The sequence below is a fragment of the Procambarus clarkii genome, chromosome 5 (assembly GCF_040958095.1).
Source record: "Procambarus clarkii isolate CNS0578487 chromosome 5, FALCON_Pclarkii_2.0, whole genome shotgun sequence".
NCBI lineage: Eukaryota > Metazoa > Arthropoda > Malacostraca > Decapoda > Cambaridae > Procambarus > Procambarus clarkii.
In genome coordinates this window covers 27572130-27589059 of record NC_091154.1, presented here as the reverse complement: position 1 = coordinate 27589059, position 16930 = coordinate 27572130, and the positions used below count along the sequence as shown (strand labels likewise).

Here is a 16930-nt window from a genome sequence, read left to right as displayed (position 1 = left end):
GGTTGAGAGGCAGGACCAAAGAGCCAGAGCTCAAAACCTGCAAGCACAATTAGGTGAGTACAGGTAGGAGCCCTGAAACCAAAATCTCAGTACAGTACTGTAGTTATCTTGGTGTAACCGAGTATCCACAAAACAGTTCTACCCAGAGTCAACTGTACCTGTGTTAGCCACAGAGCTAAGTAAAAAGATTGTAGTTGGCTAACAAGACGTGTGTACCCATTAACTACCCAAATTAAGCGTTAATAGGGTATTGGATACAAATGTATACCAGTTATTGAAGGTAATGAGTGCTTGCATTTTACCTTTTTCCAAATATTATAACAAGAAATTTATCTACAGGAGACATCTGAGTGAAAGTTGGATTGGACTGGTAGGAAGAGCCAGAACAGCACTTGATAACCAACTTCAACTCTAAGCATGCCCAACACTTGTATCAACATGTACAAGTACTGTTATACACCATTTTTATCCGTAGACTATCAATTCCTTTTTAATTACATCCCTTATGTTACATGGTTACTACTTTGTGGTTACCCTCACTACTATCCAAATCTATTCATTTTCTCAAGCCACTTTTGCAAAGGTCAGTTTACATATTCCCTTCCTGACTCTGCCCCCCCTCCCCTTTCCCCAAGAATACGGTGCAAAGCAGGAAACCCCAGACTGAAAATCGAACAGTAGAAAAGGCTAGGCATGAAGGACACCAGCCAGCACCCTGGAACGTCAGACATTATAAGCTCAACAAATAGTACCAAGCATTGCACCCCTAAGAGAGAAAACTGGCAATGATAGGCATACCCTTGAGGTTACCTTGAGGTGCTTCCGGGACTTAGCGTCCCCACGGCCCAGTCGTCACCAGGCCTCCTGGTCGCTGGACTGGTCAAACCAGGCTGTTGGATGCGGCTGCTTGCAGCCTGATGTACGAATCACAGACTGGTTGATCATGGCATGGCCAGAAAATATGCTTCAAAACAAGTCCAAAGAAATCCAGAACCAATGACCCAGGTCAGATGGTAAACCAGATACCAGGCAAATGAACAGCACCCCAGGGAGCTCAAGAACCAGCACTAACAAAACGGAAAAACAAATACCTGCAGCATATGTGAACACCATAGGGAAAACCTTTCTTAGGGACCAAGAGCTAAAGTTAAATCCATCAGGCATAAATAGGGCAAAATACACACTTGAAGTTAAAATTAAAGACATATTGTACCTACTTACATGGCTCAAGTTGTTGATTATCTATCAACCGCCGGAATATGAAAGCTGCATGAGCCACATTTGCTGCACGAGCTGCTTGAACATGCGTAGGGTGGAGAAGAATGGCATCTGTACCATAGAAGTTGGAGTTCACCATGATTGGTGAACGACCTCGCAGATATACAAACTCCTCCCACCAATCTGTTACATAGTTACTTGCCCACCATGACTTCAAAACAAGGTATCTGAAATAGCAAATAAACTGATTTCCAACCATCTTTGACCAGATTCTAATAGATAAAAAAAAAAAATTACTTCCTGCTCACTATAAAATACTTTCTTGATAATCAGATACCTGCAGAAGTAAATAAGACTGATTATTGAAGAATTGATAGTTATAGAAGGTTAAGCATTTTTTTTCTCAACTATTTGGCATGCAATTTCCCTGAAAATACCCTGAGTTTGAGGATGTAGCCCCACCAATAATCATGTGAAGTTGGAAGAAAATTTAGCAATATCTACCCCATCTACCATTGATGCAATAAGTGATGCTATTTTGCTCAAAAATACGATTGTAGATCTTTAAAATTCAGATTTTTTGTAATTATGAACCAATTTTAAGGTATTTTATATATTATGTCCTTATACAGTGTTGCTCTACAAATTGGAAATTTTATTTTAAAATTATATTTTGAGTTACATTTTCAAAATTGCAGTTTTCTGGTAAAGTGATGGGTCACTTCCAATAATTTATTTTTCAACAACTTTCTTCTTGTAATATCTTGTAATATTTCTTGTAATATCTTCTTTAAAAATGTTACTTTAGTCTCTACTCTACTAGATAAAATCAAAATTTTAAAGATCACTTAGATTCTATAATCTTAGAACGTTTTAAATGTCACCATTTCTTTTGTATCCCCCCCCCCTTTCCAGTTTTCTTTCGAGTTATAATGCCGAAACTTGGGCTGGAGGTTTATCTATAGGTTAAATTTCATAAGTATATTTTCATAATCTGATGTTTCTGAATGTTACCCATAAAAATGCAACTCTGGTCTCTTAAACATATCCACAAGGGCTGTGATGAGGGTTCGAACCTATGCACACTACGTTCCCAGCCACGCCTTAGTCAACTGTGGCATGAATAGGGTTAATAGAATTGCAAACTCTAGTGGATTTGTTCATTTGGCATACTGTATCATGCTATTGTTATTTCTGTGTGTATCGAATCTCTTAACTTAATAAAAATACTACCTATTCCAAAACAGCAAACAATCATTACCTTTGAAGCTTCTTTCCAATTCCAGTCTGAAAATCAAGTGCAAGCTTCTCCATTCGAGAATAATTCTCATCATCCATTAGTGGACGGACACTTCGCAGATACTGAAAATGATCAATCCGTCAGGTTAGTTACATGTGATTGTTTTCATTAATTCCCTACACACTTTTAACAAAGCCAGAGCTAATTAGCAAAGAGAATTTCATAAAATTAACACTTCTTGAACAGAGCATGATTTGTGTATAGTTACTGAACTAGTTAGTAGCCACCTAGATAATGCCATCAACCTAATGTGGTACCATTAAACATGTGAAAACACACAAATCAATAAACTACAGAGCTGCATCACTAACAAACATACCCTGGCAGGTTACTACCAGTCAAATCTATAGGAGACTTAGTATATTCATAACATCTCCAAATGCAAAGTCAAACATCAGCATGGATTTAGCAAAGGAACATACTGCTAGAAAAACTTTTACAACCACAATAAAAGTCAAACAAGAGTAGGGATTTAGAACATCTTCATTGATTGCCAATATCTTGAGGTTATCTTGAGATGATTTCGGGGCTTAGCATCTCCGCAGCCCGGTCCTCGACCAGGCCTCCTTTTTGTTACACACTCTCAGGAAGCAGCCCGTAGCAGCTGTGTAACTCCCAGGTACCTATTTACTGCTAGGTAACAGGGGCAACAGGGATAGGGGGCAAATGAAAGAAACATTTTGCCCATTTGTCTCCGCCTCCACCGGGGAACGAACCCGGAACCTCAGCACTACGAATCCGAAGCGCTGTCCACTCAACTGTCAGGCACCCTATAGCCTATATATAGCCAAAGATCTTCATCTTACTTGATTGACCATCACTCTCTTCATTCTGCTTGATAAAGTTGAAAATCCAACACCCCCACTTTACCTGTTATTCCTATTGATTTAATTTTATGGGCTACCACTCCATGGTCAAAAATATCGAATGCCTTTGCAAAGTCTGTGTGTACAACATCTACATTTTGCTTTTCCTTTAAGGGTTCTGTGATTTTGTCATAGTGGTTGAGTAACTGTGATAAGACAGGATCTTCCTGATCTAAATCCATGTGTTGTAAAGTTCATTATTTTCCATAAAACTGAAAATTTGATTCCTAAACACACTTTCAAAAACTTCTATTACGTATTATATTAGTGCAACTGGTCTATAATTTTTTGCCAATTTTTTTTCTATAATTTGTTGACACTCCCTCAAATGAGACTAGGAAAAAACTAGAATGTTTGGTATAGCACTAAGATAAGAGAGACATACCTCTCAGGAATAATGTAAAGGGTCACAGTGGAAAAAATAAACATGAGTGGTGAAGTGTTCCAGGTGCATCTCAAACTGTCTTATGACCCATACCTTTGCTGCTATTCTGTCTGGGAATGTCTTCCAGAACGACATTCAAACACAAGCAGGAAACACCAAACTGTGAATCAATACTGTAGGCCACAAGTACACTATACTTGTGGCTTACAGTATCGATTCTACATCGCATACTAAGCAGTTATAAATTTATAGAATTTTTTCCACGTGTCTTTATTAACTCCAAAACATCCACAGATTTATTATAGCTATATTTACAATTTGTTTAAAAACAGACAATAATTAAAATTGGCAAACTTAACTAGCCTAGATCCACTCACAACTATAACCGGCCTCTAAAAGTTAATGTATGTACCCGTTCCATTGTGTCCTTGAGGGCAGGTAGAGGCAGTCTGGGAAGAGCACCTTGGTAAGAATACAGCATGGGCCTTGAAAACCAAGTTAAGGATTTCAGTGCTAAAACCCATAACCTTGAAGATTTACTCATTGTTCTCCCACGACCTCTTTCTTCATACATCCAACCTGTAAGGTTGATTAAACATTATTGTGGACCTTTAATTCTTCTAAAACATTCTAACACTGTTAACATGATGTTTATTAACAATGGTTGTGACTCTCTTCCTTTTATTGGGAACCTTTTAAAAAAGTTCCATATACAGATACTCTTAGTAAGTTCCAATTTTTGCCCAAGTTCCTAAAACTGGGATGGGGTTCCAGTTTCATCAATGGCATTGGGCAAGGCAAGTGTGTGAAAGCACCACACATTTGGAACTGGCATTGTAATGTGCTGATTATACAGTACATCTGAATAGCAATATCTTTAGTTTTGTTGTGCTCACTCAAATTCTACCCTCCCCCCTTCCCATTCCCATCCCTATCAAAACAACTAATCAGTTTATAACCCCCTTCCCCACAGTGTATATGAAGAGAACACAAAAACTGGGCTACTTGTGCCCAAATGGTGAGGCAAGTAGAGTACAGCGTTCTGAGTGTATTACTGGAATTGGTTTCACACTTCAATAGTTTATATATAGACCACACTGGCAATTTGTTGACCAGACCACACACTAGAAGGTGAAGGGACGACGACGTTTCCGTCCGTTCTGGACCATTCTCGACTTGAGAAAGGTCCAGGACGGACCGAATCGTCGTCGTTCCTTCACCTTCTAGTGTGTGGTCTGGTCAACATTCTTCAGCCATGTTATTATGACTCATCGCCTGCACACTGGCAATTTATTAAAACATTTTGATTAGCATGATTTTGTTGTGGTTGCAAATGATAGTTACAGATTCACTGCATAAAAATTATATAAACTCACCTTTGTACATGAAGAGAAGCCTTAGCGTGTACCTCATGAATATAAAGACACCACACCATACTGCAAAAGCAGATGCTGTACAGCAAACTATCCCTTTAGCTGGCTCTTCTCTGCAAGGCACACACAATACAAAATTAATTCAAAGAATACAGCACAGACGATTCAAATGTTACAAATCTAAATGGAACATTATCCTTGTACGCAAATGGTATTTCTCAATTCAGCATATTTTATTTCCAAAGTGGTGTGCATATACGGAACCAAATTACTGAATGTACTAACAGTCTTAAATCATGTGCTTTCAGACAAATCCATATAAATACAGATAAATTTGTTATTGCTGATCAGCAATTATGAAAGCAGTCTTAACTTTTCATCTGTTCAAATCCTTGTGATGATGTAATACAGACATACCATAAAGATACATAAAAGCGTCAATCAGTTATCCGAAACAATGTAAGCTCAGCCTAGTAACCGTGTAAAGCCTTTATCCTTTCAGGGAGGATGAGAGAGAGGTGAGGAAAGAGAGGAGAGAGGGAAAAAAAGGAAGTGTCAGCTAATGGAAGAAATTCTCCAATGATGGGTTTTATCGAAAAAGAAAAAAAAACTGCTTCAGGAACAGTAGGCATTAAAGTCTAGTTGTGCCTGGTTAAAGGCCATAACTAAACTTTATATATTCCCATATTCATCCAAGAACACCCTACCATTAAATCAACAAAATAGAAATTATAGTACTGTATAACCAACAATCAAGAAAATGCTGAGCTCTCAGCAGTCCATTTTGCGACTAAGATGTAAGTCGCTGATCCGGAACAAACTCCACAACTTGCCTCGGGTACTGTCAAAGTTGTCAGTGGTGGCTATCAAATCACGGGATGACAGCCACCACAATCACTAAACATAGTAAATAGGACCAGCTGGAGTCATCCCAAGACTTGTTACACTTAATGTGTGGACCAGCTGGCACTTCTCGCTTGCCTGTCAATTCTGCCTGGCTCAAGAAATATAGATTTCATATCAGGAAGCAGCAGACTTTTCCATTTCACAAAGGAAAAAGGAAAAAAACTTTAGAAATAAAAAAAAAAAACCGTGTGGTCACCAGAATGGTTTAGGGAAGTGTCCTGTTAATCTCTAGTTGAACCTCAACTATTTAGCAGCAGTTGTAGGATAAATCCAAAATCAGCTACATTATTGCATTGGACATGGTAGTGCCTATATACTGGGTAAGGCACCATGAATTACTGAAAGTGCTGTAATGATTAAATATTTTGGGCTCTATTCTACAACAAGTAATTGACCATCTTTAACTTTAAACTAAGGCAACCTCTATAACCTTTTCATTGTTAGTATTGCATTTCTACATTAGTAAGAAATAACTCCTATTTCTAATCCTTCAAGGAAGGAGGGGGGGGGGGGGGAGGGGAGGTTGAATAAATCTTTATTGATAAATATGGCTAATGATAATTTTTGTCACTTACAGTTTAACATGTTTCTTCAGGAGGTCAACCAACCCCAAGGAGACATCAAAGTTGGACCCGTACAAATCTCTGCTGAGATACATGGCATTATAGCCAGTAACAGTTAATGCCAGTGATGACAGGGAAGCAGGGAACACTCCACATCGAATGTTGTTCTGAAATTAAGACAGTCATTACTGAATTTGCATATTACAAATTAACAATGAAAAATATAAAGGCTTTAAGCAATGAATGGGTTTAGACATCCAGAAATTATGTTAAAAGTCAAAAGAAATCCATGAGAATAGGGTAAAAAATCTGCAGCTAGTATATGGAGATAAACCTAAGGATATTATTCCAAAGGGGAAATAATTCAATTTCCACTTGGTACACAATGTTCAAATCAATAGGTGTAAAAAAATATTTATTTACATATAACTATGAGAAATGAGAGTGATGATCATATATGGAGTTGGTAGAATTCTACTTAATGCAGTGAAGCTTTTATTTAGGGTACAGTATTCCAATCCAAAATTAACTAATATTATCTAGAATAATTAGTTAAATATGAGGAAAGAGTACTGGAGAATCAGAGAATCAGTGTACAATGGAGCTAGATACTGCAACTAAAATCATATCAGAGTTCAAATAAAATAAAAAGTAATCCATAGCCTGCAAATCTTAAGATATGGAAGTTTGCATAAATATTCAAGTTCAATTAAATAAGCCAATGTAGACCAGCAAGTTCACTTGCTCCAAGAAACAGGAAGAATGCAACAGGCTTAACAATAGTGTATGCAAGAGTACTCAGGATATTAGAGCCGAGGCACATAGGAACAATGCCTCTCCGGTAGACCTAATAAGAGGTTGGTGTTTGAGCAGTGTGAATGCAGTAAATGCCCAGCTTCCAAAGATGGAAGCAGTTATCCTTGAGAGTCAACCTGAGCACAGGAACAATCAAACATGGCAAGTGTGGAAGCTGCAGATCCTAGAATCAAATTAAGTTAAGAGTATATATAGCATGCATGCTTAACCCTTACAGTGCGGTTATCATACTGCATGTTGATTTTAATCTTCTAGTTGTTCTACAAATGTAAATAAGGTTATTACATATATATATCTATTACAAATTAACCTAGCCTCATGAAAAAAATTATGCTTTTGCCTTTATGGCTTACTATATGATGAGGTTACGCATGATACAAGTATTGTGTGGTTGTCATAATATCACATTGTTGCTGCTCCCCACCGGTGTTTGAATCTATTTCTGGATGACATTGCCACACAGAATAGCAGCAAAGAAATGGGTTGCAAGACACTGCCAGGAACAGATTTACCTACAATATACTGCATACATTTCTTTTACATTGTAGGCCTACAACAGTACTTAAAAAGTTTTAATTACTGTACATGTAAATGAATAGTTTTATTCCATACATGGTAAACTAAAATGAAGCAGCAACTATATAAACCGTCAAACTTGAGCTTCCCAGCCCCCTTCCCCTACATACCATGTTGGCAAAATTGCATCACACATGTCTGTGGACCCAATGACTGCCTGCACTCCTCACCCAGCTTCCCTGACGTATAGGAATAGAAAATAGATTTTTTTTTTTTTTGCACACAGGCAGTGGCACCATTTATGACGGTAGCACTTAAGAAGGTTAGCAAAGACTTTGGGATCCCATCATTAAAATTACAGTAAAGAGCAAATGCTGTAATCTAGAATATGGACATGTGACAAGATTATAAAACAGCAGTACACCAACCAAGGTGATGTCAGATAGGAGGTTACTGTAACCCAGTATGTTTTGGCAAGTGAATGTTGAATGTTTAATATGTTGGCCTCAACCCCTCAACTTCCAACGAGATGATCCTCAGCAATCGGATAACATCTGAGATCAGTTGTGAAATAATAATACGTTACATACAAGTTTGATTATATCGATCAAATCAAAACAGAAGCCTCCTCACGGGATACGGCTCACCACAGCATTGCTATGTTGCACAACATTGCAAAACTCGCTCTGCACAGACAGCATTGTTATATTTAGTACAGCACAGGAGCAGAACATGTTCATGAATAAAGAGGCAGTTGCTGGTTTGATATTAATGTAAAAGACTGCCAAGGATGTGTTATGTCCCCATGAAAGAAAGAAAAGAAAAAAAGAAAAGAAAAAAAAGAAAAGAAAAAAAAGAAAAGAAAAAAAAAGAAAAGAAAAAAAAGAAAAGAAAAAAAGAAAAGAAAAAAAGAAAAGAAAAAAAAGAAAAGAAAAAAAGAAAAGAAAAAAAAAAGAAAAAAAAAAAGAAAAAAAAAAGAAAAAGAAAAGAGAAAAAGAAGAGAGAAAAAGAAGAGAAAAAGAAAAAAAAAGAGAGAGAGAGAGAGAGAGAGAGAGAGAGAGAGAGAGAGAGACAGACTTTGAGAGTGAGTGAAAGTGAGAGAAAGTGTGAGAAAGTGAGTGTGAGAGTGTGTGAGAGTGTGAGAGAGTGTGAGTGAGTGTGAGAGTGTGAGAGTGAGAGTGTGCGAGTGTGAGGGAGTGAGAGAGTGTGAGAGAGAGAGTGAGTGTGAGAGAGTGTGAGTGTGAGAGAGAGAGTGAGAGTGTGAGAGAGTGTGAGTGAGAGTGAGAGAGAGAGAGTGTGCGAGTGTGAGGGAGTGAGAGAGTGTGAGAGTGTGAGAGAGTGAGAGAGTGTGAGAGAGAGAGAGAGAGTGTGAGAGTGTGAGAGTGAGTGAGAGAGAGAGAGAGAGTGAGAGTGAGAGAGTGTGCGAGTGTGTGCGAGAGAGTGTGAGTGTGAGAGTGTGAGTGTGAGAGTGTGAGAGAGAGTGTGAGAGTGAGTGAGAGAGAGAGAGAGAGTGAGAGTGAGAGAGAGTGAGAGTGGGAGAGAGAGTGAGAGAGAGTGAGAGTGAGTGAGAGAGAGAGAGTGAGTGTGTGAGAGAGAGTGAGTGTGTGAGAGAGTGAGAGTGTGTGTGAGAGTGAGTGTGTGTGTGAGTGTGTGAGAGAGTGAGAGTGTGTGAGAGTGAGAGTGTGTATGAGAGAGAGTGTGTGTGAGAGTGTGTGTGTGAGAGTGTGTGAGAGAGTGTGTGAGAGTGAGTGAGTGAGTGAGTGAGTGAGTGAGTGAGTGAGTGAGTGTGTGTGTGTGTGTGTGTGTGTGTGTGTGTGTGTGTGTGTGTGTGTGTGTGTGTGTGTGTGTGTGTGTGTGTGTGTAATTACCTAAGTGTAATTACCTAAGTGTAGTTACAGGATGAGAGCTACGCTCGTGGTGTCCCGTCTTCCCAGCACTCTTTGTCATATAACGCTTTGAAACTACTGACGGTCTTGGCCTCCACCACCTTCTCACTTAACTTGTTCCAACCGTCTACCACTCTATTTGCGAAGGTGAATTTTCTTATATTTCTTCGGCATCTGTGTTTAGCTAGTTTAAATCTATGACCTCTTGTTCTTGAAATTCCAGGTCTCAGGAAGTCTTCCCTGTCGATTTTATCAATTCCTGTAACTATTTTGTATGTAGTGATCATATCACCTCTTTTTCTTCTGTCTTCTAGTTTTGGCATATTTAATGCTTCTAACCTCTCCTCGTAGCTCTTGCCCTTCAGTTCTGGGAGCCACTTAGTAGCATGTCTTTGCACCTTTTCCAGTTTGTTGATGTGCTTCTTAAGATATGGGCACCACACAACAGCTGCATATTCTAGCTTTGGCCTAACAAAAGTCATGAACAATTTCTTTAGTATATCGCCATCCATGTATTTAAATGCAATTCTGAAGTTAGAAAGCATAGCATAGGCTCCTTGCACAATATTCTTTATGTGGTCCTCAGGTGATAGTTTTCTATCTAGAAACCACTCCTAGATCTCTTTCTTTATCAGAATTCTTTAAAGATTTCTCACATAATATATAGGTTGTGTGGGGTCTATGTTCTCCTATTCCACATTCCATAACATGACATTTATTAACATTAAATTCCATTTGCCAAGTGGTGCTCCATATACTTATTTTGTCCAGGTCTTCTTGAAGGGCATGACAGTCATCTAAATTTCTTATCCTTCCTATTATCTTAGCATCATCAGCAAACATGTTCATATAATTCTGTATACCAACTGGTAGATCATTTATGTACACAATAAACATCACTGGTGCAAGAACTGAACCCTGTGGTACTCCACTTGTGACATTTCTCCATTCTGATACATTGCCTCTGATTACTGCCCTCATTTTTCTATCAGTCAGAAAATTTTTCATCCATGATAGAAGCTTACCTGTCACCCCTCCAATATTTTCCAGTTTCCAGAACAACCTCTTATGTGGAACTCTGTCGAAAGCCTTTTTTAGGTCCAGATAGATGCAGTCAACCCAACCATCTCTTTCCTGTAATATCTCTGTGGCTCGATCATAGAAACTGAGTAAATTCGATACACAGGATCTTCCAGATCGAAAAACCATACTGTCTGTCTGATATTATATCATTTCTCTCTAGGTGTTCTACCCATTTAGTTTTGATTAGTTTTTCCAATACTTTCACTATTACACTTGTCAATGATACAGGTCTATAATTGAGGGGGTCTTCCCTGCTGCCACTTTTGTAGATTGGAACTATGTTAGCCTGTTTCCACCCGTCTGCTACGATTCCTGTACACAGGGATGCCTGAAAGATCAGGTGAAGTGGAATGCTGAGCTCAGATGCACATTCTCTCAGAACCCATGGTGAAACGCCATCTGGGCCAGCTGCTTTGTTCTTACCGAGCTCCTTGAGCATTTTTTCCACTTCGTCTCTAGACACCTCTATGTGTTCTATGTTGTTCTCTGGAATTCTTATTGTATCTGGTTCCCTAAAGATTTCATTTTGTACAAACACACTTTGGAACTTTCGTTTAGTGTTTCACACATTTCCTTTTCATCTTCCGTGAATCTATTTCCCATTTTCAACCTCTGAATATTATCCTTTACCTGCAATTTGTTGTTTATGAATTTATAGAATAGACCTGGTTCTGTTTACATTTTGTCCGCAATCCCTTTTTCAAAATTTCTTTCTGCCTCTCTCCTCACTGCCGTGTAGTTGTTTCTCGCATCTTTGTATCGCTCGTATGTTTGGGGGTTCGGCCTCTTCCTGTATTGATTCCATTTTTGTGTCTTTCGGTCTCTAGCCCTCTCGCAATTTCTATTGAACCAATCCTGTTTCCTAGTTCTGCATCTCTGTTTTGGTATAAATTTTTTGTGGCCTTATCATATATTTCACAAAACTTGCCATACATCTCATTCACTTCCTTGCCTAGCATCAAGTCTGTCCAATTATACTCACTAAAAAAATTTCTAAGGCCACCATAATGTCCTCTCCTGAGTCTGGTTTTTCAACTGCTTCAACCTCCTTATTTTCTTCCAGCTTATAACGCATTGCATACTTTATTCCCAAAAAGACATGGTCACTTTTACCAAGGGAGGAAGGTACTGAAATGTCAAATATCTCTTCCTCCTTCCTGGTAAATATCAAATCTAGCATGGAGGGAACGTCCCTTCCCTCATCCTCGTAGCTTGTTTAACATGTTGATACAAGAATGTTTCCAGGATGAGGTCTACAAATTTACAGGTCCAAAAATCTTCTGTTTTAGCTTCATATGCTTCCCAGTCTATGGATTTCAAGTTGAAGTCACCGACTATCAACAGTCGTGATCTATCGTTATCCGCTCTCGCTATAATCTCTCTCATTATTGTTATAAGACCTTCACGTTTACTATCTAGCTCCTCCTTTGACCATGTGCTGCTTGGCGGTGGACTATATGCATTTATCATCATTAGTTTATCATCCTCATAGCAGATCTCTAGTGCTATTATGTCAACTTCTTGTGGATTGGCAGTCATTATTTCCTTCACCTTTAGGTGTTCTTTTACCAGCACAGCAACGCCACCGCCTTTCCTAATTTTTCTGTCCCGTCTCCAAATTGAGTAGCCCCTTGGGAATATGACCTCATTTAAAATTACATCTTCAAGAGAGTGTGTGTGTGTGTGAGAGAGTGTGTGAGAGGAGGAAGTGTGAGTGTGTGTGAGAGAGGAAGTGTGAGAGTAAGTGTGAGAGTGTGTGTGTACTCGCCTTTTTGTGCTTGCGGAGGGTTGAGCTCTGACTCTTTGGTCCCGCCTCTCAACTGTCAATCAACTGGTGTACAGATTCCTGAGCCTACTGGGCTCTATCATATCTACATTTGAAACTGTGTATGGAGTCAGCCTCCACCACATCACTGCATATGCATTCCATCTGTGTGTGTGTGTAATTACCTAAGTGTAGTTACAGGATGAGAGCTACGCTCGTGGTGTCCCGTCTTCCCAGCACTCTGTCATATAACGCTTTGAAACTACTGACGGTCTTGGCCTCCACCACCTTCTCCCCTAAACTTGTTCCAACCGTCTACCACTCTGTTTGCGAAAGTGAATTTTCTTATATTTCTTCATCTCATCTGTGTGAGTAAGTGCGTGAGTGTGTGTGTGCGTGCGTGCATGAGTGAGTGCATGAGTGAGTGCATGAGTGAGTGCATGAGTGAGTGCATGAGTGAGTGCGTGCGTGCGTGTGTGTGAGGGAGGGAGGAGGCCAGATGCTTGGGGGGTTAGCTTCACCCAACTTTCCAGGGTGGGATACAGGGCTGACATATTCTGGTCGGAGTCAGTTTTAGTATAAGGGGTAGGGGAGGGGGCATAAAAGGTTACCTCCCCACATAATTGGTGAAAGGGGGGGGGGGTAGATTTCTTGGTACACTATATAAATAAATAGTTAGTGTTTTTCATATTCTCCCACTGCATATTCCTGCCCCCCCCCCCCCATTCCCACTACAGTAGTTGGAACCTAGAGGTCACACTGACCCAGGCTCTCTGGGGAGGCTGCTGCTTGCCTAAAGAGCAAAAGTGCACCCCTTTGTCAGATAATGAAACTCCTTGGTTTTTATGAGCAAAGATGAATTTATGTAAAAAAATAATAATTATTATTAAAACTATGAAATTTTACAATTAAAGCATTTTTTATAAAACTAAAATCATGCCACTCATGATTTTAAATAGAAAAAAAATAGAAATAACAAATCCTAAATTCTTACTTGTAGTAGAGGGCATAAAATCCCTATACAGAACCAGGAATCTACTATATACTGTAATATAATTCATTAAGAAAATTGTTAGTTTTCTAGGGAATATGGCATCTGATTAAGCCTAAGCTTAAGCATCATGATGGCATATTTCTGCAGATATACAAGTCAAACCACTGCACCTCCACAAATGCTAACAGTGCCTGTCATTTCATGCTAAATGTTTCAACTGATTTTCCTGCAAAAATCTCAGTTCTGAATTGGCCAAGCCTGAAGCTAAGTTCTAGTGACTCCATCAGTAAAGCAACAGAATTGGCATTTGTGGCCGGCAAGGCAACATATCCCATCACAACCAGGCTGTCACAGTGAGTTCCGAGAACAAAATATTACATGAACACACTCGGCAGCCACAGGAATAAAAAGACCCTATTCTTGAAATCTTGTGACCAGACTGAGAAAGGCTAGAATCACTAGATAAAAATGGCTAGCATCTTTGGCATCTTAAGTTCTACTTCAAAAGGAAGCAGGCCAGCTAGGCTTAGTCTGATGAAGGCAATAGATGGCAATAGAAAATGGGTGTAGGAGATATGGAGAAACCCAACAGGAGAGCAGCATCTTTTATGCTGGAAAATGTAACACTAATTGGCTTAGACACAAGGGATGCCAGGTCAGGGACAAGCAAGGTCCAGAGATCAGTTCGCGCACGTGTCGCCTCCAAAATGCACATATGTCTGGCAACAATCGTATTTGATCAACTCAAAGCAGCCAGAGTTCATGCAAACAAGACACTTTTGTAGGACAACTGTGTGGATGGAGTGCATACCCTCTTTACTGTGCTGGAGAAAGAATCTTCAGTACTAGCCTGTTTGGGACTGTGTTGTGAAGCTTGTACATAAATGAGAGACCTGCAAGTTGTCTGAAGTGCACTTGACTTACCTGTGAGCAAGTTGACACCACCACTCCAAGTGTGAGTAAAGATCTGAATAGCAACTCCTTATGTCAGTTTGTTGATCACATTGACCACCTACTGATCCTGTTGTGTGTTCCCCTTGATGAAGTCACAGTAAGCATTAACAATGCAGAGGCCGTGTAGAAAGTGACTGCTGTCTAACCCCCCCCTTTTGTTTTGATTTATCTTGTTCCTGAATAAATGTGATAACGTCAAACACTTTTTCCATAAGCACTAATTAGAAACTATGTACAAAGTAAAATGCTAAACTAAACAGATGCAAAATCTTTGTGATAAGACTGAATGTGAACCTGTTAATTAAATCCAGACACACATTAGAGTTCATATCGGAAGGTGCAATTTCCATCCCACTTAGGGGTTAAATTAAATTGTATCTAACCCTTACGAAATTCAGCTGGCTTTTGTTCAAGTGGATGGTCATTTCTTTGTGACAGCATTAATGTAATGTGCAATTGCAAAATAAACTAACCCTGTCTTATATTTTGTCGTATGGAGTAAAACTAATACAGTACAGTATATGCAAAAATAATATACACTACATCATACAGGCTGATCAGACATCCAGTTTTTCATATACTGTATATAATCTGTATGCTCATTATATCATTCATATAATGATGCAAGAATATTGTGCTGAATATACTGTATACTAAAAATTATAGCATTAAAAATAAACAATCTAAGCATTTGTGTGGTTAAAAATACTGTCAAATGTAAATGTCAAGGAAAGATGTATAATTCAGAAATGGTAAGTCACAAGACTGAGGTGAGCATACCACCATTTCTGGGTCATGTTTAATTAAGATTCAGTATTGAAGTAAAATTGAAAGTAAGAGAAAACGGGGAGACATACATTGAGTGCACTTGCCTATGAATAACTATAGGGAGCGAGATATACAGCAATTATGCCACTCTGGGCTTTTATATTTAGTGTGCTAATTACATCATTCAACATTCAAATTACCATCATATTTTTTCTTCAAGTAGAGGATGGAAAATAAATTTGTTGATGAAAGCATCACTTCATTTAATGCATTCCACTTGCCTTGTACCAATACAAGGTACTGCACAAGAATTTTCTCGCACCTCTACAATTTTGAAATGCTGTTCTTATGTTTGCCAACTTACCAAATGCCACCGACAATATCCTGTTCACATGAGCTTCTGGTGAAGGCGTTGAAATTATACAAACTCTCGAGTCTTATTTTCTTACACCCTTCACCTTCTTTTCTTCCCTTCACCTTCTAGTGTGTGGTCTGGTCAACTTTCTTACACCCTTTCCAAAATTTCTTACACTTACTTATATGGCTGCTGAAATGCAATCCAATTATCAGCCCACAATTTTATTTTAACAAACATTGACATGACCAAATCACTCCTGGTAGGTCTACTAAAATTTACGTAAAGTAGAAAAGGCAACAGTTCTAGGAGCAAGCCCTGTGGAACACCAATTTCCACGTTTCTCCAGCCTCTCATCCTGACTATGACCCTTTGTTTCCTCTATGTCAAGTGCTCCATTACCCAGTTCAGTGTCTTTCCCATTATCCCTGCTTCTTCTTCCTCTTCCTTTTGTGAATAACTATCAAAAGCTTTCTGGTAATCCTGGCAGGTGCAGTTTACCCACCTTCATTATCTTTCCGTATTTTGGGGGCATTGTCATAATTCAAATTTGTTAACCTTTAATGCATGAAATTCCAAAAACCCATAAATTAAATCTCATTCTTACATTGACAAGAGAGAGTGTGTGAGTGTGTGTGAGATATTTGTCATTATACTGTATACAGTACTTACAAAAAGTACTCCTACAGGGAGCAATAAATAACCAAGACAAAAATTGAGAATGCAGCAAATCTTTTCAAAACAATTAATTGAAAGTATATAATTTCAAAATAAATAATACTGAGAATCGTTTAATAATACGATTTACTATATTAGAAACCAAGATCATCTATCTGCCCAAGTATCAAAATACATATACCCTGACGATATAAAGGATACTGACGGGGCCCGACAGCTGAGTGGACAGAGCTTCGGATTCGTAGTCCTCAGGTTCCGGGTTCGATCCCCGGTTGAGGAGGAAACAAATGGGCCGAGTTTCTTTCACGCTGATGCCCCTGTTACCTAGCAGTAAAATAGGTACCTGGGAGTTAGACAGCTGCTACAGGCTGCTTCCTGGGGGTGTGTGACAAAAAGGAGGCCTGGTCGAGGACCGGGCCGCGGGGACACTAAGCCCTGAAATCATCTCAAGATAACTTCAAGATAACGCTGTACTGTACTTCCACTTGTTTACTTGTTTTAATC

The 16930-nt window shown here is 39.0% G+C and overlaps 1 protein-coding gene across 1 annotated transcript in view; it reads right to left on the bottom strand.

The window, feature by feature from the left end:
- The window catches only part of whd (carnitine O-palmitoyltransferase whd), an 81509-nt gene that overhangs the window by 48392 nt on the left and 16187 nt on the right, over positions 1-16930 (bottom strand). Inside the window, exons 3-7 of the mRNA XM_069300039.1 lie at positions 6624-6778; positions 5146-5255; positions 4182-4348; positions 2480-2580; positions 1223-1445 (exon numbers count right to left, since the gene is read on the bottom strand). Coding sequence (XP_069156140.1) covers positions 1223-1445; positions 2480-2580; positions 4182-4348; positions 5146-5255; positions 6624-6778 — 756 coding nt within the window. The remainder of the gene's footprint in view (positions 1-1222; positions 1446-2479; positions 2581-4181; positions 4349-5145; positions 5256-6623; positions 6779-16930) is intronic.